Raw genomic sequence first — 21,452 nt, 5'->3', positions numbered from 1 at the left:
ATTTTTGTTCCCAACAACTATGAAAAATAAAATCCGAGGCTCTACCTCAGATTTTGTTTTCCTGAAAATGGAGGAACCCACTTCCCATGGGAATATAAGTTCCTGCCAACCAAACATGGGAAGTGAGTTATTTCTTTGATTTCAGGGAACCCACTTCCCAGGGAAAACAACTTCCAGCCAACCAAACATGCCCTTAAATTTTTTTTATTGCAAGCAAGCCCTTAAATTTTTAAAAGTTGTAATTGTATTATTTTGACGCATTAAAACTCATAAATTGATGGGTAACTAGTATTCCAACGACTCTTTCACCATTTTTCAGCCACAATCATCGATGATTGTTAATCGAGCAATCGCCAGTCACGTTTGAAGGAGGTAACCAACTAGTCTGCCTTCACCAATGATAAAAGGATCGTCGAAACCCTATGTGATCTGTAATTACAATTTACCAACCAATTTTTGGGTTTCAATACTTCAAAATAACATGTTTATGAGTCTAATCACAGCATTTGAAAATTTAAAGGGTCTAATTAATTTTTTGAGTAAAATTTAATTTTATGATATTTAAGTTGAAAAGTCATGTTTTAATATTGTATTCTTCATATACACTCCAATAATACAAAAGCAAAACTAATATAAGTTTAAATGACCAAAAAAAAATAAATTATATACACTATTTGAAAGCATGTACTAATTATATCTATCCTGCTTAATAGGGTGCAAGACTTAATATAACAAACTTGATGAAGAAAATAAGAACCAAACTTTGAAATCATGCCTCACTTGCGGCATTTAGCATCCAATTCATTGTTCACCATGCTCATTGCCCATCTCAATATCAGCAGGGGGCAAAAAGCTCTCCGTACACAAACCACAAATGTTAAAATCGATCTCTTCAAGCTTCCATTCCTCCTCAATCTTGAGCCTACTGCTCCTGTTCTTCCCATACCTGTAAATGGTTGCAGCAGTCTTCCCACCGTGCGCGATGTTCACACCTTCGACGTATTTGTAGTCTTCAAGCGTTGATTCCATGCTTGTTTCCCAGAACACAAAGTCGTTATCTCCCTTGCCTGTCTTCATCTTCACCAGCTTTGTGTCGCGGAATTGGATTAGCAGGCCTGTTCTTTGGCTAAAACTTCCCCAGATGGTGTGGTGAACCACTTTTATGTTGGGTGTAGTTTGTGCGTCCAGCATTTCCGCCCCTGTCTCGAGCTTCAGGACGAAACACTCTTCTCCCCACACGCTCTTTTCTCCGATACAGGTACCATTCAAGAACAAATTCGCGGTTGATCTGGGGTCCAAACCCTATACATAAGTGCGTTTAACGTGTTTGTTATAATGCCTCACAAAGAGATGAGATGCGTTTAACGTGTTTGTTATAATGCCTCACAAAGAAATGAGATGCGTTTAACGTGTTTGTTATAATGCCTCACAAAGAAATGAGATTTTTAGTGTTAACTTACCTGGAAGAACATTCTGAGAGGCCGTGGAGGGCCTCTGGAGACATTAGAGTTGGAAGGAGATTGGGTCCAAGCAACCTTGCCATCACTGCCGGCACTGATCTTGTGACCTGAGATGACCAATTCTAGGAACCACAAATTAGGGTTCTTCTGCCAGAGCACAAATCCTCCGACCTCACAGTTGGGGGTAGAGTTAAAAACGTCGCTCTGGTTCATAGACGAGGTTGTCATCTTCACCTCCCCCACCGCATACATGCTGTTCATGGAATTTAGAGCAGCATTGCCCCCTGTTGCAGCTACATATTGTTGCACTATATACTTCGCTGTTGCAGCCTCCTGTTTAATTCATTAGCGCATTCTATATTTCCATTTCTAATTCTCTACATATATACCAACAGGGAAAAAGATACATACAAAGGAACAGTCTCTGACAGGCATGGAGAGATTGTTGTGGTCGGATTGAACATTGAAAGGGATGAGCGCGGAGCCAACGATCTTAAGCAGGAAAAGAACATGTTCGTTGCAGGATAGAGGCGGCAAAGAAGAATTGTCAGGTTGAGGTTGAGCTGCCCTCATGCAATTCCGGAGGTTGCGCCACCCGTGGGTGGTGGTGGCGCCGCTGCTGCCGCTGCCACGGCCTATCTCGTCAAACATTTCCTCCGGTACCGGAACCTCAAGCACTGTTTCCAGGCCATCTTCGTTGTCCAAATTTCGACGCAGTTTTCTCATAGGATGAATCATCAATCATGAAGAGAGGGGGTATTGGGTTGCAAGGATGGGAGGAAGAATCAAGAATATGGTTGAATTGGGGAGAAATGAAATTGTAGGAAGATGTATGCATGGTGGCTAAGGCCTAAGGTGTTCCTTGTTTATAGGGATAAACTAATATTGTTTCTTTTTTTAAAATAAATAAATAAATAAAAAGGTTTAAGGGAAATGAAATGAATATCAGTAAGCAATGGATTAAAACTGCAGTAAGCAGAATGTATAAAATGTATTTCATGTACACTCAAGAGTCAAGAGGTATGTTCACGGTACAACACATTCAAACAACAAACTCAGGCAGGAGTGCTCATAAACCATAAACCTTTGGCACCTAAACAAGAACTGAGAAAGTTATTTGATCAGTTACACTACAAGAATGGAATGGAGTAAGATGAGAATTGTCCTAATGATAATGAAAGTGAAACGCCTGCAAGCTTCAGCATCTCCGATTCCTTTGCTTTGCTCAAGCAATGAATTAGACAGATGAATAAGTATCAAGAATGTCCAAAGTTTTGATACCTTCGCAGCAAGTGTACTTTAGCATTCTTGATTTTCACCACAAGGCGGCATTGGAGAGGTTACAGCATCATCAAAGTAGTTCACGCTGCACAGCATGCCACCAGCTTCATCCGCAAAAGTTATTTTTCTTTCCTTTTGGGCAGTGCCACTAGAAGAAGGGCCAGAATTTTGATTCAGTTTCCGCATTTCCTGTGGCATTAAAATAAAGATTTAAATGCTAAAAAATGTACTGAGAAATTAAAATAGAGTTTAATTTTTATTGACCAATTGTAGGAAACAATACAAACCATGATTTTACAAAAGCGGGTGCAGTCCCTTGTCATCAAGGACAACCACTTCTTTGCTGTTTCTTCAACTTTCTTTGTGTTATTTAATGCGTTCCTCACCTGTATTGGCACAAGATTGTATTCAAGATTAAAAAAGATACGAGTGCATTTCCATCTTGGATTAAATACAAAGGTGGCACAGCAACACTTCTGAACTTTAAATGGACTACATTATCCAAACTTGTACCACAAAGATAGGAGGATATCAGGCAATTCATTAATCTAGTTATGGAATAAAATGTGAAATATGTCAATGGTAGCATACCTCATCCGCTTCGTTTTTCAAGTAAGCATTACGATATGCTTCAAAGAGCAACTTTTCTTCTACCATTTCTTTCATAGACTTCAACTCATCCATGAGCTTCATTGCAAGAGACTCAAAGTCATGCATCTGCCGCTGTGAAAATGCTATAGCACTTTCAGAACAGCTGTCAATAGAGGTGCACCCTGTGCTAAGATGAGGTAGAGATCGAGAAAATTGGGGAGTGTCTGAATTGCCTTTATTTGGGGAACCTTTTTGGATAATCTTCAATCTTTTAGCAATGTCCTTGCGCTTTATGATAACTTTTGGTTGGCGAACTGGAGGAGATAATTCGGAATTTTCATCTTTGCCACAGCTGACAACACCTGTCCCAACCAGGAGTTTTTCTTTGCATTGTGAAACAAATTTGTACAAAGAAATACTAATCAGTGTACTCTGAGAGCAAATTGAAATTGATTTATTCTTAGAAATGTATGAAGCAATGAGTCAATTTGCATCACATACAAGAAATCATGGATAGTGGAAGATTTTAATACTGATTAAAATGGATAACAAATTGAATTGATTTAGAAATGTTTGCTTTAATAGCAACTTGAAAATTATTTATTCTTAGAGATGAGTCAATTTGGAGTCAATACCAGAAATCATGGAAAGATGGAACACTAATAATTTAGAAGAAATGGAGTGCTCAAAATACAGTACTAGTGACCGTGACTTACTGTAATTTTCTGCCTCATCAAACAAATCTGCAGAGGTCATTGCCTGACAAAGTCCTGCTTGGGAAGATGGGGAAATAGCCTAAAAACAAAAAAGCAACACGGTTGTGAGCTAACTTCAAAAATACAAACAAAGTCAATATCCATAGTGGATAGAGGGCCCTAACCTTTCGCATAGAAGGAAACCTCTCAGGAGTTCGTTGCAGCTCTGATGTTGATACCAGACTTGCAACATTTGAATATTGACTTTTCATAGTAGAACTTTTGTCTTCAATCGTGCATGGAGACTTCTTTCCATCCACCTTTGATGACTCAGATTGTAGAGCACCATGATCCAAACAACTATTTGTTGTATCAGCAGAGGAATAGTTTGAAAGTCCATTTAAGGAAGATGGGCTGGCTTTTACAGATATTAAATCATCGAAAGTGCTTGAGTTAATCTCAGAACCCCCAGATGAGAAAATATTCTCAAGAGGTCTAGTTGTAGAAACATTTTGCTCAGTTGAACAAAATTCTTCCTTGGTTTCATCTTCAGGCATGTAAATATCACCTGCATGATGAATATCAGCAGAATCAACTTCACCAGTTATTGTTGCATCAGAAATGCAGGATTCAAAATTGCAGCTGTTTTGCCCTGAAATCACATGCTGATTCAAATGCAAGTCCAAATTTTTGTCCCTAGAAGGTAATACTATTTCCAGAGGGCCTCCATGAGGATGTGGCTCAACACATTCCATGTTATCATTGGTTGACACATCATTGAGAGTACAACATTGCTGTTCTTCAGCAAACAACATAGGCCCATTTCCCTGAACTTCAATGGTTTCAGGAAATTCAGTAGATATCAATCCACTACAGCTGAATTCTTCATGACAGTTAATGGAAGAGCAATCAGTAAAAGAATTTGTGCTTTGATTAGCAGACTCAGGCTTGTGAGCCTGAGCTTCGAGTTCGGCTAACTGCAGCAAATCCACATCTGATAACACAGGTACTTCTGAGGGAAAACTTGCAAGAGAACTTGTGCTTGGGCAGCTAGAGAACTCGTGTTCAGTAACTTCAGCTTTGACAGTTGTAAGTGAAGCTGAATCCCCTTTGAATTGCACAGTAACATCAGAATCCATAATTTGTTCTGTTTTGACTGAGATAGAGGTCTTAGAACAAGGAAACGTGCTGCTGTTGGTGCGCTTTCTCTTAGCTTTTGAGTTCTTTGAGAATTTTGTTTTAAAAACTCTGAGAGGGACCTTGAGATCTTCATCTTCCTCTTGATGAGAATTAACATCTTCCTGTTCTGGACTTGCATCACAAAGACTTGGAAGTTTCCTTTTCTTGGATTTGCATCTCTCCTTGAGTTGTTTCAGTGTCATCTTTGCAAAAATATAGTCATTTGAGTCACTGTCATCACCTTTATCATCACTGCCACAACAAACAATTTCATTATTTTCAGTGTCAATCTCCCTTAATGTTCTATCTGCAACAGGCAGTGATTGGCTTTCACCCTTGACACTGGTAATGCCACACACTGAATCGGCATACTTTTCTGGGGAATTGAGAGAAGTAAAGGCTTTAGATCCTTTAGTATCTTCGCTTTCATAGATGTCCTTCAGTGCTTTGAAAACAAGAGCAGGTTTGCCATGGGAGTTCACATTGCACACTTTTACCACCAACCCATCCCTTATAGTATTTATAAAGTACAAATTACTGCATCTCCTTAGCTCCATTCTCTAACCAGTTTAACTCTTGCTCAGTTGCACACACTGCTAAATCAGGAGAAGTGTGGCATCAAAAATTCCAATTCAAAGGTTACAATTGATTTCACCTCTGACCCAATGCAAACAAGTAATCCTAGAACCTGAAGTGAATATAAATATTAGGGTTACTATGCCCTGTACTGCAAATCTATAGAACAAACCAAGACAGCAACATTTGATAAATTATAAACATAGTTCATTTCAACTCAGAAGCAGCTGAGGAATCCCAATAAACATGTTACCAAACAGACAGAAGTGCAACATTTTACTTAACACAGTTGATTTCACTCTAGAATGGAAGAACAAGCAACATAAAATCCACATGGAGTAATAGAATAACCAAACACTAAGTAATCAAGTTAAAATGAAAAGAATGCTGTAAACCATGGCAAATGTGAACTACCTATTATTATAACCCTGAGCTTCCTATTTTAATCATGTACAGGAATTTCATGAAAACCACCGAAAGTCAACATAAATTCCTCTTTTGAAAGGGATAATTAAGTAGACAACACTGTCCTTTTTTATTTGGCCATCTGAAGTAATTTAAGCATTGAGAGTGAAACTGGAAACTACAAGGAAATCAAATGACACTGTGTAACACAGCAAACACATATTTTATTTCTTCCGTTTACTGTTTACAGCTATAGATCTAGAAGCTTTACCAACATATGCATATAGAAACGAGATTCACTTGGTCAGTAAGTGGGGATTTCAATGTTATTTCCAGATCGGTGAGTGGACTGACTTTACACAGTGCATATCCTATTGTCGTCCGAATCGTTGTGGTTCTAAAAGCAATCAGTTCACTTGCAAATTTTATAAGATGTCGGATACAATGTATCAAATTTCATGCGTTTCTGCTTAAAAATCAAATAACAAAAGCACGCAAAAGGTATAACACTATCAACAAAACCCTAAATCACTAAGCAGTCGAATTGAATCTATTGAAAGAAAATTGTACCTTCCAAGAGCAAACACCTAGGTAAGCTAAGAAACCAGAGCCTGAATCTCACAGATCTGTCTGAAAAACACACGATTGATTGAACTCCACTGCTCTCTGGCCTGTATTCGAGAGGATTTGGAGGACACAATAAGCAAAGAGTCAGCGAGCTCGAGCTATATGCAGAGAAGAAACTCCCGCCAACTATTCGGCGGGAACTAGGGCTTATATTTTAAGGAGGAAACTTTAAAAAAATTAATTGCCTACCTTCACTCTTTTGGCCATCATAATAGGGATAATTTCACTTCGACCCCTTCATATTTATATCAGTTACAAAACACCCCCTCCCACTTTTATTTTAAGTAGGAAAAGGGGGAAATTGCACTTTAACTATAGAGTAATTATAGAATCAGTCCCTAAATATTGGTTATACTCATTTTTCATTCATAAATTATCATTGACGTTTTATTTTTTTTCCGTTTACTAATAAAATATTATGAACAAAATTTACAATTTTAATATAACTCAAAGACAAAAAGTATGTACGAAAATACAAAAAGTGCATAACTTAGGGACGACAAGTGCACTTTTTTAGTCATGAAGAAATCACAATCACTACCCTATATAGTGTGTGGGATAATCGTTATTTATGTGTAATAGTATATAAATGACATAAGAGAATTAATTTGGTAAAATTGCAATGGAAAAACTGTGTGATAAATTATAGTGTTAGGATGTTAAATCAAAATAAAAAATAAATTAAAAATAACAAAAATTGATACTCATGCTTTTCTTCTTCTTCCTTTTTTTTTTTTTAATGAATCAATCAACACATACTACATAAAAAAAAATATAAATAAATAGAAAGAGTTAAAGTAATTTTGCCCCCTTTTTGTATGATAAGTCAACACACCGCTTCATAATATGCACTAAATAAATTAATAAATTCTCTTTAAAAAATGTGACCTCTCAGTCCGGCTCTCACTCGTGGGGCATCACCCCCAATTGTACTTGCGATTTACTTCCTATTTCAGTTTAATATGATAATTAGTTTTTGGCTTTAAAAAAAATCCTATTAAAAAAATGTAAATCATATTTCATAATAAATTAGGGTGTAATCCTCATGACACCTATATAGTAAAGTATTTATATCGCATTTCAAAATGGGCAAGAGACAGCGGTCACTGACATTGCTTGCTTGTGACACGACTCTGTCTCTGTCTATATTCTATTGCCCTAAATAAATCCTATTCTCATTGTTCCAACACAAAAAATCTGTGTATAGTAACCTGCTACTCGAGGTAGCCAAAAACGACATAATCAGACATTCAGACAACTAAAGTCAAGATCTGCGATTCCACCGATCCTCATTAGCGCAAAAAAGAACTATCTAAGCTCTGACTGAACCAAGCAGCTCATCTCCCATGGCAACCCATCATCAAGGCAAGTCTTTTATGTTCTATCTGATCATAACATGCGATTTGCTGATCATCTGTTGGGTCTGCGCCGCCTCGACCTCAGAGGCGCCGATTCTGATTGAGAAAGAGCGTACAATCGGCGATGGTTTGGATGGATTAAACAGACACCAAAAACAGGTGGAGAAGCTTGAGGAGTTGGTGAAAAATCTTAGTGAATTGGTGGGTAGGTTAGAATCAAGAATCGCTGAAAGTTTGGATTATAAGAAACCCAGTATTGGAAAACCGCCGGAATTTGACTTGGAAGGGGAATTGGAGAGAAAGAAGACGAAAAGTGATGAGCTTTCGGGGAAATTAAGGAAGGAAGGGGGTTTGGGGAAGAAGGGTGGGGCAGTTTCGGTTACAAAGTACACTGCTTTTTGGTCGGAGAGGTTTCAGTTGATGTCTGCGGTGAGACTGGAGTCGGATGCTACTTGCATTAACGTGTTGCCGTTTAGGGATTTTGATGGATTAAGCAAGTATGTGGCGGTTGGGGATGCAGAAGGGTGGGTGTTTGTGTTTTCAAGAAATGGAGATGTGGTGATTAAGTTCAATACTTTGACAGGGGCACCAATCACAGCTCTTACTTCATGGTTGTCACATTACAGGAATGAATGTGTTGTGGTTACTGGGCATGAGAATGGGGCTCTTATGAGGCATAGAGTGTGGGAGGTTGTGCAGAATGGAGATGAATGGGGTTCTCTGTCCATGGAAAATGTTGGGGAGTTAGGTTTAGCAGAAACCGGGGAGGGTGCAGAAGGTATAACTAGTTTGGAAGTGCATCATATGGGGCGGAATAGGTTTGTTTTGTCGACAGATGTTAGCGGGAGGCTTAGAGTGTACTTGGAGAATGGGACGGTTTATGGATTGGCCGTGCCAAGGAGCAGGCCACTCGCGTTCTTGAAACAAAGGCTGTTGTTTTTGACAGAGACGGGTGCAGGGTCGTTGGACTTGAGGACGATGAGGATTAGGGAGTCTGAATGTGAAGGTTTAAACAGGTCTCTGGTTAAAAGCTATGTTTTTGATGCAACTGAAAGATCAAAAGCGTATGGCTTTACGTCGGATGGTGATTTGATTCATGTGTTGCTTTTGGGTGATATAATGAATTTCAAGTGCAGGCTTAGATCAAGGAAAAAGTTGGACACGGATGAGCCTCTGGCATTTCAGGCAATCAGAGGGTATTTGCTCATAGCTAACCGACAGAAGGTTTGGCTGTATAATGTATCATCTCACCATTATGTTAGGTCTGCAGGGCCAAGGCTGGTGTTCTCTGCAGGCCTGGATGAGATCACTGCACCATTTCTCAATCACAAATCAACAGATTCAAATGACGACAAGGAGAGAACGATGGTTCCTCTTATAGCCAGTGACCGCGAAAAGCTTGTTATACTTGGTCTGGGGAGTGGCTATATTGGGATGTATCGTCCCAACCTTCCGGTTTTCAAGAATGAATTCAACACCATGCTATGGACAAGCCCTGTATTGTTGTTTATCCTCTTCCTACTCGGTGCCTGGCAGTTTTTCGCCTATAAAAAAGAAGCGTTTACCTCTTGGAGTCCAGACGATTCCTTCTTGTCCACATCGATTGCAGGTGAAGCATCGTTAGGAGCCAGTCAGGGCGACGAAGCTTTCTCAGTCCCAGATTCTTCAAGGAATACAGGTTTTATAGATCCAAGAAACAGTGATCTAAGAGGTCCTGCAGGTAGGTATGTCTCTCCAGCGACTCCCTATACGTCTAGCACTTCTGAGACAAGTGCTAGACCATCTTTGATTGATCCCAATTTCATAACAGCTTCGCAGTTGAAATATAGGGGGTCAAATTTAGAAACCCCTGCCTTTCCAAACAGGAGAGATAGCTTGTTTATAAACAGTCAAGTCGTGGACGATAGCAAATGATGATTTACATGGCGCACTGTAGTAGGAATAAAGGACTATTTTTCTGTATCTTTTCACCTTTTTTTTTTGGCTTAAACGTAGTACCAGAAGGTTCGACTGTCCAAGTAATTACATGTAACAATCATCACACCAATTTTCTACAGACTTAGTAGGGAATTACAAAAACGATGTTTCTTGAAATAAATTGAATCATGAAAATTTCATTCAAAGCAACAGGGAGAATGTAGTGTAAGGGCGCCAATTTGCAGAACAAAAAATATATCCACTGTGAAGTTTGTTGAAAGTAGAGAATACAGACAACGCTACTGCAAGAGACTTGGGATGATTAGGGACGCACTAAAGGAGGGTTCCAATCAACAACAATCCGCAATATGGTTGAGCAATTATATGGGAATAGGTAGGCCCTTCTTTGCCATGCTATCAAGAACATCATTAAGAGATTGACACAATCCCACAATCTGCACAAATTTACAGAGGAAAGATTAGCCACCAATCACTTTGTTTGCATGTAGAATATTAATACTAATTGAAATTCATATGGCTATTTTGAGATGGAGGGACTAAATAGCTCACCTGTTGATCCCATTGTTGCAATTCCTCAGTATCATCCTCAAAATGTATAACAGCTTCAACCTGAACCGCAATATTAATAAATCAATTTTATCACAGAACACGTAATACATCAGAATGAGGTTGGACACTTCATTGCCCATTGTACTATAGACAATTTATTGATTGTTTTTCTAATACATCAGAATGAGGTTGAACACGTAATACATCAGAATGAACCAATAATGTTCTAATTAGATAATAATGCTTACCTGATCAATAGACCCTCTCATTCTATCTTCATAGATCATTCTTGATGCTATTTTCTCAGCCTGCAAAGGATGGAACATATTAACTTGTTGAGTAAGATTATGAGCTTAATGCATCCAACTACTATGGTGTGTAATGTTTATGAGAGCGGAAAATCACAGTTGAATCACAATGAGCATAAATTTAAAATTTAGGATGGCATAAAATGATTGTTTTTCTTTCTAGATTTACATTCTAATACTTAATGTCAGGTTGCGGGCCATTATAAAGTTAAAACCATTTTTCAAAAGTAGTTTCTTAAATGCTATCCAATCATGTCACAGGAATATAATGACCAACATCATAGGAAAACTCAAAGCGCAAATTCCATTAGCAGAGCATCTTATATGAAAAGGTAAAATAAGAGACCATGAGGATTGAGCTTGGCCTCCTCCATTGTAAACAAACTTGAAACATCTAACTACAAGCCAAGTAATGATGTTCTATAATTTAACAGAACTGTTTGAAGATAGTGTGGTACCTTTTGAGGAGGAATTCCCAACAGTGTGCCCAACTCATCAAAGCTGCCCAACATATGAACAAGGACAAAGTTATTAGCAACATCCAAAGCGCAGTAACAAAGCAATAATAGGGAAACTGGAAACAACAAAGGGGAAATCTTAAAAACAATAGTATGAAAGAAAATAGTATTATCCCTTTGCCTCTTACCTTATATTTGTATAAAGTTTGCTAGCACTCAGTAGGTTATGTTCAATCATAGCACGATCCAGAACAGTAAAGTTATCTGGCAGAAGCGCTTGCTGTTGTAACAATTAGGTTAAGAATTAGATTTTATGCACTTGAAATCATATAAATAATAGTAGTAATTAAACCAAATAAAAGGAAACCTGGTGTGGTTTTAGTTCTTCAGCAAAAGCATCAATTTCAGGTTTTCTCAGAATTCTCTCTAGATAGACCTGAAAAGTGAAAAATGAATATTATGGCAACCAAGACTATTCTTGTGCTCTACTGACATGCTGAATACATGAATATACCAGTATTACTTAAGCAAATATTTCACTGGGATGAACAGTTTGAGTGTGTAGGAGGTAGAGCAGAATGGAATTTACGGATTCAAAACAAGTAGGAGCATACCTTCTGCAATATTGGATAAATTTTCAACTTTGAGCAGCGCTCATCCTGATGAATGATAAAGAAAAAAATTAGCCAGATTCCAGAATGTTACAAAATAAATACCATATGCCAGTCCAAAAATGATGTTCTTAGCACTCAATGCAGGGTTTCAAAAATTAGAATGCATGGATTCAGGTGACTGCATGAAGATTAGAAACATGCAATTAGTAACACAAGTTAGAACTGAGTGCAGCAGTCCTGCATCATGAAGGATCTATGGAAGAAGATACACACAACCTTGATTCAAGCTACAATATGAAGAAAGTTCCAAACAAAACTAAGTTCTAGTTTTAGTACAAGATTATTTGCCTACCTAACATATAAGAAACACGATGCTTTAAGAATACAGAAAATAAATAAATAAAGCTAATGTTTTGTGTTTACTTTATACAATGTGGCAAGTACACGGGAACGTTGAGGGCCAGCTGCAGCCAAAATTGTGCATGTAACAGCAGCAGCTAGAGCTTGCTCAAGAGCTGCTTCATCAATTTCTCTGTCATAAGAAAAGATCAATCAGGAAACATAGAAAAAATGCTTTCAGATTACAAACATGCATTTATCTACTAAGATAAGAAACCCACTCATCTCCAATTTGTCGCTTCTCAATCTGTGAGATGTCATAATAACGCAAAGCAGCTTCCAAAAATTTCCTCTTCAAATCTAATATCCTAGCATAGCATACCTGGTAATGACAAAGCATTTGCAATGTTTCAACAAATTGATGACAAATCCAAATGAATAAGAAATAGTTTCTCTAGAATAAGGACCTTGTACTGCAAATTCAATACTTCATTTTTACTGTTGCTAACTAAAAAAGATGCCTTGTTTATAAAAGCTTCAGCATTGACAGCATCATCATCCTGGCAAACAAGAATCCGTGATCATTAGAAATTTGGAACTCAAGAAAATGTATGATTATGAAATATAAACGACCATCACATAACTGCATCTGCATGTTTTCTTTGCTATTGTTCCATAAACTGATATAATTCCTAACTTCTTATCAATGGGAATTTGATAGATGAATTTAAATCCCCAACCCTCCTGGTGTATTCTCAGAAGAGCTATGGAGTACATATTTAAGGGAAAAGAGCAAGAAAAAATACCTCAAGATACAAACGTGCAATTTGGACACATTTTGAAAGCCTGAAATTGTCATCAACAACTCTAGAAGCAAACATAAACATAAATATTAGGGTCCCAATTCTGAAAAACTTTAATAGTAAAAATTCAAAGATAAAATCCTGGCACAGACCTCATTCCAGATTCTAGATCAATGCCACTGAGCATCTGGGCTGCTTTAGACCACTGTTGTTCGGACTCATACAGTTCTGCGAGTTTCTCTCTAATAATCAACACCTAAATCCAGCAAACCTATTTTAGCAGCATTTTACAATAGAGGAACCAACAGGTGCAACAAAAAAAAACCATGCTGAAAAGCAGAAGATTACTTGTTCATGAAAAAATGAAGCCAATGAATAAGATACCACTTACTATGCCCCTAAGTCCCTAACAAGTTGAGTGTGAGCAAATAGTTTCTCAGAGTTCACTTTGTAGCTATCAGCTATACAAATCAAACCACATTTTTTGCACATTACCAATTTCTCTAAATTACAAACTTTTCCAGTCCATCAAATTCAAAAAAATAAACACAGTGTTATGGTAGCCATGGCTAACTCAACAAGCAGGGGATAAGATAAGTGGAAAACATTAGCCAGAGCTGAATCAACAACCAAAAAAGAAGTAAAACAGTAGCAGCAACACAACACGAAACCTCTACAGCCACATAATGAGTTGCATTTGACAAAGGTTTCTACTACATGTACTCAGTGAGTATACAATAACAATATAGCCATAATTAATGCGTCGTTGAAATTTTTTTAAATGAAACTGAATAATATACAATTACTGATGAGGAGTATAAGAATTACTGACAGTACTAATACAAATGATAGCTATAATTAATGCCTCATTGGAAATTGTTTAAATGAAACAGCTTATCTAAAAGCTAACCTGCTCTTCAAAGGAAACAACTCTAGGCTGAATCTGGTTGAGTGTATAATGTGCAATTTCCTTCTGAAACTCCGGCTCCAGCTTCCCCAGTTCTTGTGCAAACGTATGTACAAGCTGACGCGATACCACCAACGGCACATCATCGGATAGCACTGCAAAGTCAAATTAATTTGCAGGAGGTATAAATTAACTTTCCAAAATTTTAGACCAAAAAAACGAAAAATAGCTTCAAAAAGTGAGATAGTGAGTGTAACTGTGATCAATAAATCGCTTGGCCTGTACGATGTCATTTGAGGCAAGCACGGTGGAGAGAATGTGCTTGTACTGTTCGATTTTCTGACGCTGGTCGCTGATCGCTGAGGCACTAGCGAATGCACTATCCATTTTAGGTTTTAGTTCACCCCGTCTGAATTTGAGCCCTAATTTCCAGCGGTGACGACGATTCTTCCACCCGTTTAACGTTTGCGGACTCGATTGGGACTTACGTACAGCTCTAGGGGATCATATAGTGCATACAACAATTGATAGAATCGTTGTCGATGAAGATTCGATTATGAAATTTTACTCCTTCTAAATGTGAACAATATGAAAGTTAAGAACAAATTTTTTTTTTTTTTGAAAAGGCAGAAGAGATTTGCATTTCATTATTGTGGACTGACGGGCGAGGTAGAAGTGGGCGATTTACTGGGCTTGCAACTTCAGCCCAACTATCCGCAGCCTCTATTCTCTTTCTTCTTTTTAATATTCTATACTATTCGGCCCAACTTTACTTTTCTTATACACATTATAAAATATAAAAATATAAAATATAAATAAATATAATAGAAATTGATAATGGTAAGGTTTAACAATACAAGAATAAATAAAAAAAAATTTATTGTATGAGATTGTTTTACCTCATATGTGTAATACCTTTTATGCACTTATATAAAGTATTACACGTTTCACGATAATACAGTTTCACATAACATTTATTATTTTTTATAAGAAAATTGTGCTCTACTCATTCAATCACATTTTTTAGACAACAATTAAGTTATTTTACATTCTTGAATTCAATAAAATCTTACAATTAATCTCCTTTTATCCTTTTTTACCGATTGAACGCCCGACTCAACCAGAATCAATGGCAGACAACGGGGTTGGCTCGACGTTGTGTTGTTTGTGGTCCACGTGTAGACCCAATGAATTCAACCAACTATGAGCAGGGACGGATCCAAAAATGTAGTCCAGTGGGGGCAAAATATAGCAATAAATATTGTTAGATATTGACGAAAAATAAAACACATTAAAACTTTATAAAAATGAAATATAAAACATAATTAATTTGATAAAATAATTCAAATAAAGAATACGTTGTACTTTTCAAAAAAAAGAAAAAAAGAACACATTGTAAATTACACATCTCATTATTAATATATATATATATATATATATATATATATATATATATATATATATATATATATATATATAGCCATAATCAACACATTGTAAATTACACATCTCACATCCCACTTGATAACAAGCAGTTATACCACCTCGTCTAGCACCTCTGTTAGTTACCATATCTATTTTTATATATTTATATTAAAACATGTACTATATATACATATATACATACAAAGGTTATATATGGGGTGGAGGTGGGGTGAGTGGGGGCAGGTGCCCCCACTGCCCCCAGGGTGGTTCCGTCTCTGACTATGAGCCACCCGGTTGCCACTAAGACTATTCCCATCCCAAAAGTTGTACCAATTGTAAGATGATGCGATAAACAACGTGATTTTTTTAATGAGAGAGAAACAAAAATAAAAGAAAACAAAATTAAAAATACAAATTTCAATTAGCAATGACATGATGTGCCCTACATGAGCTCGCCAATCGCACGAAGTCGTTATCTTCAATGTCTCTATACCATTATATTTATACAACATCCTTATACACAAATAAACCAAATCGGAGGAATTTGAGGAGTGTAATAAATACATGGTTTGAGTAGCTAGTGCAAAAAAAAAAGATTGTCGGAACTTAATATTAAGAGAGAAAATTGAAAATTTCAACGATTTAGGGCAGATTGTGTCGAGAATAGGAACTTAATATTAAGAGAGAAAATTGAAAATTTCAACGATCTAGGGCAGATTGTGTCGAGAATAGATTTGAACGAATTCGGTCAAATTCCGTGCCAGGTACGTGTATAAAGCCGATATGAAAAAAAAAAAAAAAAAAAAAGGTGAGAATGTGATATTTTGGGGAAGATAAGACACGATGCGTTCTATGGACATAACATAAAAAACCCAAAACATTTTTGGGTTCAATTTGATAAAAATAAAAAATTAGATGGGTTTGAAGAAAAAAAACTGCTGAGATTGCTAGAATCCGCAATTGCAACAAGTTGTTAGCAATTTTTTTTTTTTTTTTTGGGTATGAAATTGTGTAGATTTGGAATTTCTAAAACACTTAAAAGATTTTGTTGACGAATTCACCACGATTACAATTCGGGTGTCATTTCTAACCTAGAGTTGTATGTCTCATGTTATAAATGCGGGTTTCAAGTCGTCGGTCTGGGATGATCGACATCTCCAAATCAACGGTGTGGTGGAAAGCTTTAATACTTGTTTGCTACCTAACAAGAGAAGTAAATCGCATTAAGAAAATCCTATGCAAGGGGGTTGACCAAGAGGGTGTTGGCAAGAATCGAGATCGTGACTTTCCAGGTATGAAAACTATATTATACCCACCCTAAACATGTTATTTTGAAGTATTGAAGCACATAAATCGGTTGATGACCTGTAATTACATGTCACTATGGTTCCGGTAACCCTCCAATGAGTCTCAGACCAATTTTGAGAACAAACACTGGCGACCAGTTTTGTCAGCCTTCTATTTCGTCGAAGAGGGCGACTCGCCTTCTCCAAACGCGACTACCGACAGTTTGACGATCGTCGATGTTTCTCGTTGGAAGTGGTTGGAGGCTCGCTGGAGTTGGCCGGAGGGTTGCCGAAACACCAGTGACTTGCAATTATAGATCACCAATCGATTTATAGGGGGCTTCAATGCTCCAAAATAACATGTTTATGTGTTTAATTGTAACTTTTAAAAGTTTAAGGATCCAATTAACTTTTTGAGTAAAGTTTATAAGCTTATTTTAGTTATTTGACCCTGTTTTTTAAAGGTAAAATAGGTAGTAAACTTTTATTATTTAATTTCTTGAATGGAAAGCTTTTATTTTTTAAAGCTTCTTTACATTAAATATTTGCATTGAATGTTCAACTAAATATTTGAGGATTATGATCATAAGGGAAGAAAAAACGTATCATTAAATACAGCTGGTTTCCTGTTATTGGAAAAATACAACAAGTTTCAAGCTCCCTTTTTAGTCAACGTGAATGAACCCGCATTCTCACTACATGTACATGACACCAATTTTGTCCTTTCACACCCCCCCCCGCCCCCCCCCCCCCCCCCCCCCCCCCCCCCCCCCCCCCCCCCCCCCCCCCCCCCCCCCCCCCCCCCCCCCCCCCCCCCCCCNACATGTACATGACACCAATTTTGTCCTTTCACCCCCCCCCCGGCCCCGCCCCCAGGCCCCACCGTCCTTATCCTTCCGCCGTACAGGACGGCGGAGTGGCATTCCTGTTATTTCCCCCAAATCCGTGCCCCCTGTCGAAGCCCTTTAAAGTGTAACGTATACTGATTTTGCTATCTTCTCGACACCAGGGTATCTTGGCGGAAAATAGTAAAGCCATGCAAAATTTTCCCCTAATTTCCCGTAAAGCCCTTGGTTTCAAACGTAAGCAGAGACCACCTCGGACAGGTGTCTTTTAAGGTCCACGATCATGCAACGTGGACGGCCGGGTGCTGCCACGGGCCCACGGCCGTACCTTGGAGACGAAGGAGCTGAAACTGAGTCACCTGGAGTCGCTAACCGGGGTTGATATATGGTTAAAGGCTTCGGCTTTAACCCAACCGTGGTTAGTCTAAAAAAAAAAAAAAACTCGCTCTATATAAAGCCTTGCCTCTTTCAAACTCTCCATCCTCACTATCTCACGGCTATCTCAGATATCAACATAGCAGACATATAAACTCCTTCAGTTTTCAGTTCTAGTTGCTTCTTCTGTAGAGATTAGATTGTTCTAGCTTCGATCTTTCAGTTCATCATCATCTAAATTTTCAGTTAGAGAAAACAAGAAAACAATAGTTCCCAACACCTTCCAAGGAAGCGTTTTCTCTGTCCTAAAAGAGTTTCTTACTTTTCTGTTTTCTTGGATTTTCTCAAACTTTTACTGTGGTGAACCAGCTTGGTTTTAGTTAGCTACGTGCACTCTTGTCCTTTAAGAGAGTTCGTGAGTTTACTGTGCTTATCTGTTTTTTTTTTTGGCTGAGTTCATAGTAAATATATACTACCTCTGTCCCATTTTGGATGTCTTATTCGTTTAACGAAGCTTGACTAAAGTTATTTTTAATCCAATTTTTCATAATATTAAATTTAACATTAATATATAAAATTTATATATTTAGAAACTACATTAAAAGTACTATTAAACAAAAAAAAATTAAATTTAAAAATAATGAAAAATTACTAAAGAAAATAAGCAATAAAGAAGAGGTATGACCAATGAATAGTAAATAGGACAGGTAAAATGGGACAGAGGGAGTACAATTTTAAGCTTTTGAAATTTTGTATTTTCTTGGAATAAACAGGTAAAAAAGCGGAAATGAAAGATTCAAGACAAATGACTACCGTTTTACCTGGAGAAGAGTCTGCTCATCAGGCGAGTGAGCAGATGGTGAAACCTAAGAGAAAAAGAAGCACGCCGGGGATGCCTGGTAAGTTCAATCAATCACCATAATTTCCCCTTTTGTTTGGGATGAATTAATGAATGAAATATAATGTGTGGTTTAATTTATAGACGCAGTAGAGGTGGAGGTGATAGCATTGTCGCCGAAATCACTACTGGAAACGAACAGGTACGTGTGCGACGTGTGTGGCAAAGGGTTCCAGAGGGAGCAAAACCTGCAGCTCCACCGCCGCGGCCACAACATGCCGTGGAAGCTGAAGCAGCGGGGAGCGGCGGAGGTGGTTAAGAGAAGGGTGTACGTGTGCCCGGAGACAACGTGCTCGTATCACCACCCGTCTAAAGCTCTCGGAGACCTCTCCGGCATCAGAAAACACTTTTGCCGGAAACACGGAAAACGGACATTCAAGTGTGACAAATGTAACAAAATGTATGCTGTCCAGTGCGACTTGAAAGCCCACATCAAAATATGTGGCACCCGCCACTACCCTTGTCACTGTGGAGCGGTTTTCGCTAGGTATAGTAAATTCTCATTATTCATGTTTCAATAAGAGAGAAAATATAACTAACTAGACTAAATCAAATATGATGCAGGAAGGACAGCTTTATAGCGCACAAGACGGTTTGTTATGCGTTGAAGGTGACGGCGCCGTCAGCGAGTCGCCCAACCCCGTCAAAGGCGCCCTCTTCATCGCTTGGTATTGGTATTGGGGATAACGGCGGTGAAGAGGATTTTAGTAGCGTTTTCCGGCTGTCGTTGAAGTCAGGGAATAATGAAGAGGAAGCGTTAACTCCCTCCGCCGCCATTATGGAGCGGCGGGTGGCTCTTTCGCTATCAAGCAATCCGCCGGTGCTGTCAGCGACGGAATTGCTTCAGAAGGCGGCGCAAATGGGGTCCACGTTGTCCAGTGGCGGCTCATTCTTTGCAGGCTACGAGCTGGCCATGTCTGCCACCTCAACACAGTGGGGCATGCATGCAAATGCTCCTGAGCTTGCGCTTGAGCTCGCTCTCCGGCCTGCCAGCTCGGCCACTGCTTTCGCGGGCTCCATCTTCAGCACCCAAACGACGCTTGATTTTCTCGGCGTGGGACGAGACGCTAACCAATCTTCTTCTTCCTCGCTGCTGAGCTCAACGAGTGATGCAACCCCATTTGGCATGGGTTCATCGTCTTCATCCGGTGGAGCCCTGGGTAACCCGTGGGACGGGCATGCAGATCAGAACTGAAGCCATCGTCTTCATGGAGTTATCCGTGGAAAGGATTTGGTGGGTCGAGTCAATATTGTAATACTAATTAGGAATAAAATGTTGTTTAGAAAACGTAATACTTTTTGATAACAAATATAATACTTTTATATTTTGATGTAAAATTATTATATTTTCTCATACAAGTAATGTTAACAAGTGTTTGTTATTTATAACGGAAAATGTACTCTTTAATACTTTTAATACAAGTAATAAATATTTTATTTACGATTTAGTGTTACATTTGCTAGTATAAGTATTACATTTCATCTTTATTCGTCGACACATAGATAAGGATATGTGAGACGGTCTTACATAAACTTTTACCTAATTAATGGCTAGAGTCCCATGTCTTCTTCAATTGCAATTCGCGCTTCTACAATAGCGCATCCACAACATTGGAATAACACATATAAATCTAAGACTACAAAATGAATTACCAGTTAGAACTGAATAAACAGAAGTATCCTACGCCATTTAAACGTGTTTGTTGGCGGAAGACAAAAAATAGTCATGCCACAATAATATTATGGCCAACAATAGCTATTATGAAAAATAACTAAACGTGTAATGTAACTTATAAATCTATTACAAAAAAATAAAATTAACTCTAAATATATTGACCAGTAATTTTTTAAATATACATGTTTAGGGCTGCATAAAAATATATGGATGGTAACATAAATGTTTTACCATCACAATTAATTTAAAAAATAACAACTTCTTTAATTTATCTTTTTGACATCCATTCTTTTCTATTCTTGTTATAGTTTATCTCAACAAATTGCATATATCCGTGATCCATCTTCCTCCGACCCCACCCTTCTAGTAGTTTTTGGTTTTTAATTGTGCATATAATTATTAGATGCCGGGGAATTGATATATTCATGTATTAACGATTGATCAATGCATAATTTTTATTTTTTTATTTTTTGTTTACAAAAGCGAATTAATTCATTAAATTAGGCATAATAACATTCATAAAGAAAATGGGAAATAACTCAATATGGTAGCTCAAATGGCAAGTAATCGTTAAACGGACGGATTTGTAGACTCCACTTAATCAATACATGACATTTTTAAATTGAACAATTAACTTTCTTTTTAATTAATGATGGGGTCACCCAAGTCAGAACTCATAATCACCATTAATTATTTTAAACCCATGTCATGAGGAAATATTAAAGAACAAACTAAGAAAATACCATTTTCCTAATCTTAATTCCTGTAATTCATACTTGCTTTGCGTTATGAACTGCATGGATATGGATGCATTAATGAGTGTCATTCAGTGGATAGTTTGGAAGTCAAAGATGCTTGCA

The 21,452-nt window shown here is 37.8% G+C and overlaps 5 protein-coding genes and 1 long non-coding RNA gene across 8 annotated transcripts; 3 read left to right on the top strand and 3 right to left on the bottom strand.

Moving 5' to 3' along the window:
- Positions 1 to 781: 781 nt before the first annotated feature.
- Positions 782 to 2,240, bottom strand: LOC116014138. The gene is made up of 3 exons (XM_031254146.1): positions 1,872 to 2,240; positions 1,461 to 1,793; positions 782 to 1,302 (listed from the first exon to the last, which is right to left on the bottom strand). Exons 1-3 carry the CDS (start codon positions 2,196 to 2,198, stop codon positions 802 to 804), a joined length of 1,161 nt encoding a protein of 386 aa, XP_031110006.1. The 5' UTR covers positions 2,199 to 2,240; the 3' UTR covers positions 782 to 801.
- On the top strand, positions 1,121 to 2,394 carry LOC116014149. The gene is made up of 2 exons (XR_004097352.1): positions 1,121 to 1,258; positions 1,856 to 2,394. It is a non-coding gene; the product is annotated as an uncharacterized LOC116014149 (long non-coding RNA).
- LOC116014119 lies at positions 2,395 to 6,901 on the bottom strand. Of its 3 annotated transcripts, none has more exons than XM_031254121.1 (6): positions 6,758 to 6,901; positions 4,213 to 5,894; positions 4,049 to 4,127; positions 3,333 to 3,724; positions 3,029 to 3,127; positions 2,395 to 2,930 (listed from the first exon to the last, which is right to left on the bottom strand). In XM_031254121.1, exons 2-6 carry the CDS (start codon positions 5,761 to 5,763, stop codon positions 2,760 to 2,762), a joined length of 2,292 nt encoding a protein of 763 aa, XP_031109981.1. In that variant the 5' UTR covers positions 5,764 to 5,894; positions 6,758 to 6,901; the 3' UTR covers positions 2,395 to 2,759. The 3 variants fall into 3 exon arrangements, with proteins under 3 accessions (XP_031109981.1, XP_031109988.1, XP_031109996.1); XM_031254128.1 differs by having other exon boundaries at positions 3,333 to 3,715; XM_031254136.1 differs by having other exon boundaries at positions 3,333 to 3,694.
- A 1,037-nt stretch (positions 6,902 to 7,938) lies between these two features.
- Positions 7,939 to 10,295, top strand: LOC116029013 (uncharacterized membrane protein At1g75140-like). The gene has a single exon (XM_031270884.1). The coding sequence runs from the start codon at positions 8,161 to 8,163 to the stop codon at positions 10,084 to 10,086; it is 1,926 nt and encodes a 641-aa protein (XP_031126744.1). The 5' UTR covers positions 7,939 to 8,160; the 3' UTR covers positions 10,087 to 10,295.
- Positions 10,182 to 14,689, bottom strand: LOC116029022 (COP9 signalosome complex subunit 4). Its single transcript, XM_031270893.1, has 14 exons — positions 14,346 to 14,689; positions 14,092 to 14,243; positions 13,334 to 13,437; positions 13,185 to 13,245; positions 12,846 to 12,938; positions 12,660 to 12,760; positions 12,463 to 12,571; positions 12,040 to 12,084; positions 11,793 to 11,861; positions 11,614 to 11,705; positions 11,426 to 11,468; positions 10,908 to 10,967; positions 10,660 to 10,719; positions 10,182 to 10,544 (listed from the first exon to the last, which is right to left on the bottom strand). The coding sequence occupies exons 1-14, from the start codon at positions 14,473 to 14,475 to the stop codon at positions 10,470 to 10,472; spliced, it is 1,194 nt and encodes a 397-aa protein (XP_031126753.1). The 5' UTR covers positions 14,476 to 14,689; the 3' UTR covers positions 10,182 to 10,469.
- Positions 14,690 to 16,630: 1,941 nt separating this feature from the next.
- LOC116013423 (protein indeterminate-domain 12-like) lies at positions 16,631 to 20,112 on the top strand. The gene is made up of 4 exons (XM_031253170.1): positions 16,631 to 16,805; positions 18,793 to 18,918; positions 19,002 to 19,404; positions 19,482 to 20,112. Exons 1-4 carry the CDS (start codon positions 16,631 to 16,633, stop codon positions 20,110 to 20,112), a joined length of 1,335 nt encoding a protein of 444 aa, XP_031109030.1.
- Positions 20,113 to 21,452: the final 1,340 nt, after the last annotated feature.

This window comes from Ipomoea triloba, chromosome 1 (assembly GCF_003576645.1).
Source record: "Ipomoea triloba cultivar NCNSP0323 chromosome 1, ASM357664v1".
Classification (NCBI taxonomy): Eukaryota; Viridiplantae; Streptophyta; class Magnoliopsida; order Solanales; family Convolvulaceae; genus Ipomoea; species Ipomoea triloba.
This window is presented reverse-complemented; position numbering and strand designations above follow the sequence as displayed.

Coding starts and splice junctions, on each gene's coding strand:
- LOC116029013 (XM_031270884.1), top strand. CDS start 8,161: ATGGCAACCCATCATCAAGGCAAGTCTTTTATGTTCTATCTGATCATA.
- LOC116013423 (XM_031253170.1), top strand. CDS start 16,631: ATGCGGGTTTCAAGTCGTCGGTCTGGGATGATCGACATCTCCAAATCA. Junction 16,806..18,792: donor TCGAGATCGTGACTTTCCAG/GTATGAAAACTA, acceptor TGGAATAAACAG/GTAAAAAAGCGGAAATGAAA. Junction 18,919..19,001: donor AAGCACGCCGGGGATGCCTG/GTAAGTTCAATC, acceptor TTTAATTTATAG/ACGCAGTAGAGGTGGAGGTG.
- LOC116014119 (XM_031254121.1), bottom strand. CDS start 5,763: ATGGAGCTAAGGAGATGCAGTAATTTGTACTTTATAAATACTATAAGG. Junction 3,725..4,048: donor TGATGAGGCAGAAAATTACA/GTAAGTCACGGT, acceptor AATTTGTTTCAC/AATGCAAAGAAAAACTCCTG. Junction 2,931..3,028: donor CCCGCTTTTGTAAAATCATG/GTTTGTATTGTT, acceptor TTAATGCCACAG/GAAATGCGGAAACTGAATCA.
- LOC116029022 (XM_031270893.1), bottom strand. CDS start 14,475: ATGGATAGTGCATTCGCTAGTGCCTCAGCGATCAGCGACCAGCGTCAG. Junction 12,761..12,845: donor TATTGAATTTGCAGTACAAG/GTCCTTATTCTA, acceptor TGTCATTACCAG/GTATGCTATGCTAGGATATT. Junction 12,085..12,462: donor TACTTGCCACATTGTATAAA/GTAAACACAAAA, acceptor ATCATTCATCAG/GATGAGCGCTGCTCAAAGTT.
- LOC116014138 (XM_031254146.1), bottom strand. CDS start 2,198: ATGATTCATCCTATGAGAAAACTGCGTCGAAATTTGGACAACGAAGAT. Junction 1,794..1,871: donor CTGTCAGAGACTGTTCCTTT/GTATGTATCTTT, acceptor TGAATTAAACAG/GAGGCTGCAACAGCGAAGTA. Junction 1,303..1,460: donor CTCTCAGAATGTTCTTCCAG/GTAAGTTAACAC, acceptor ACTTATGTATAG/GGTTTGGACCCCAGATCAAC.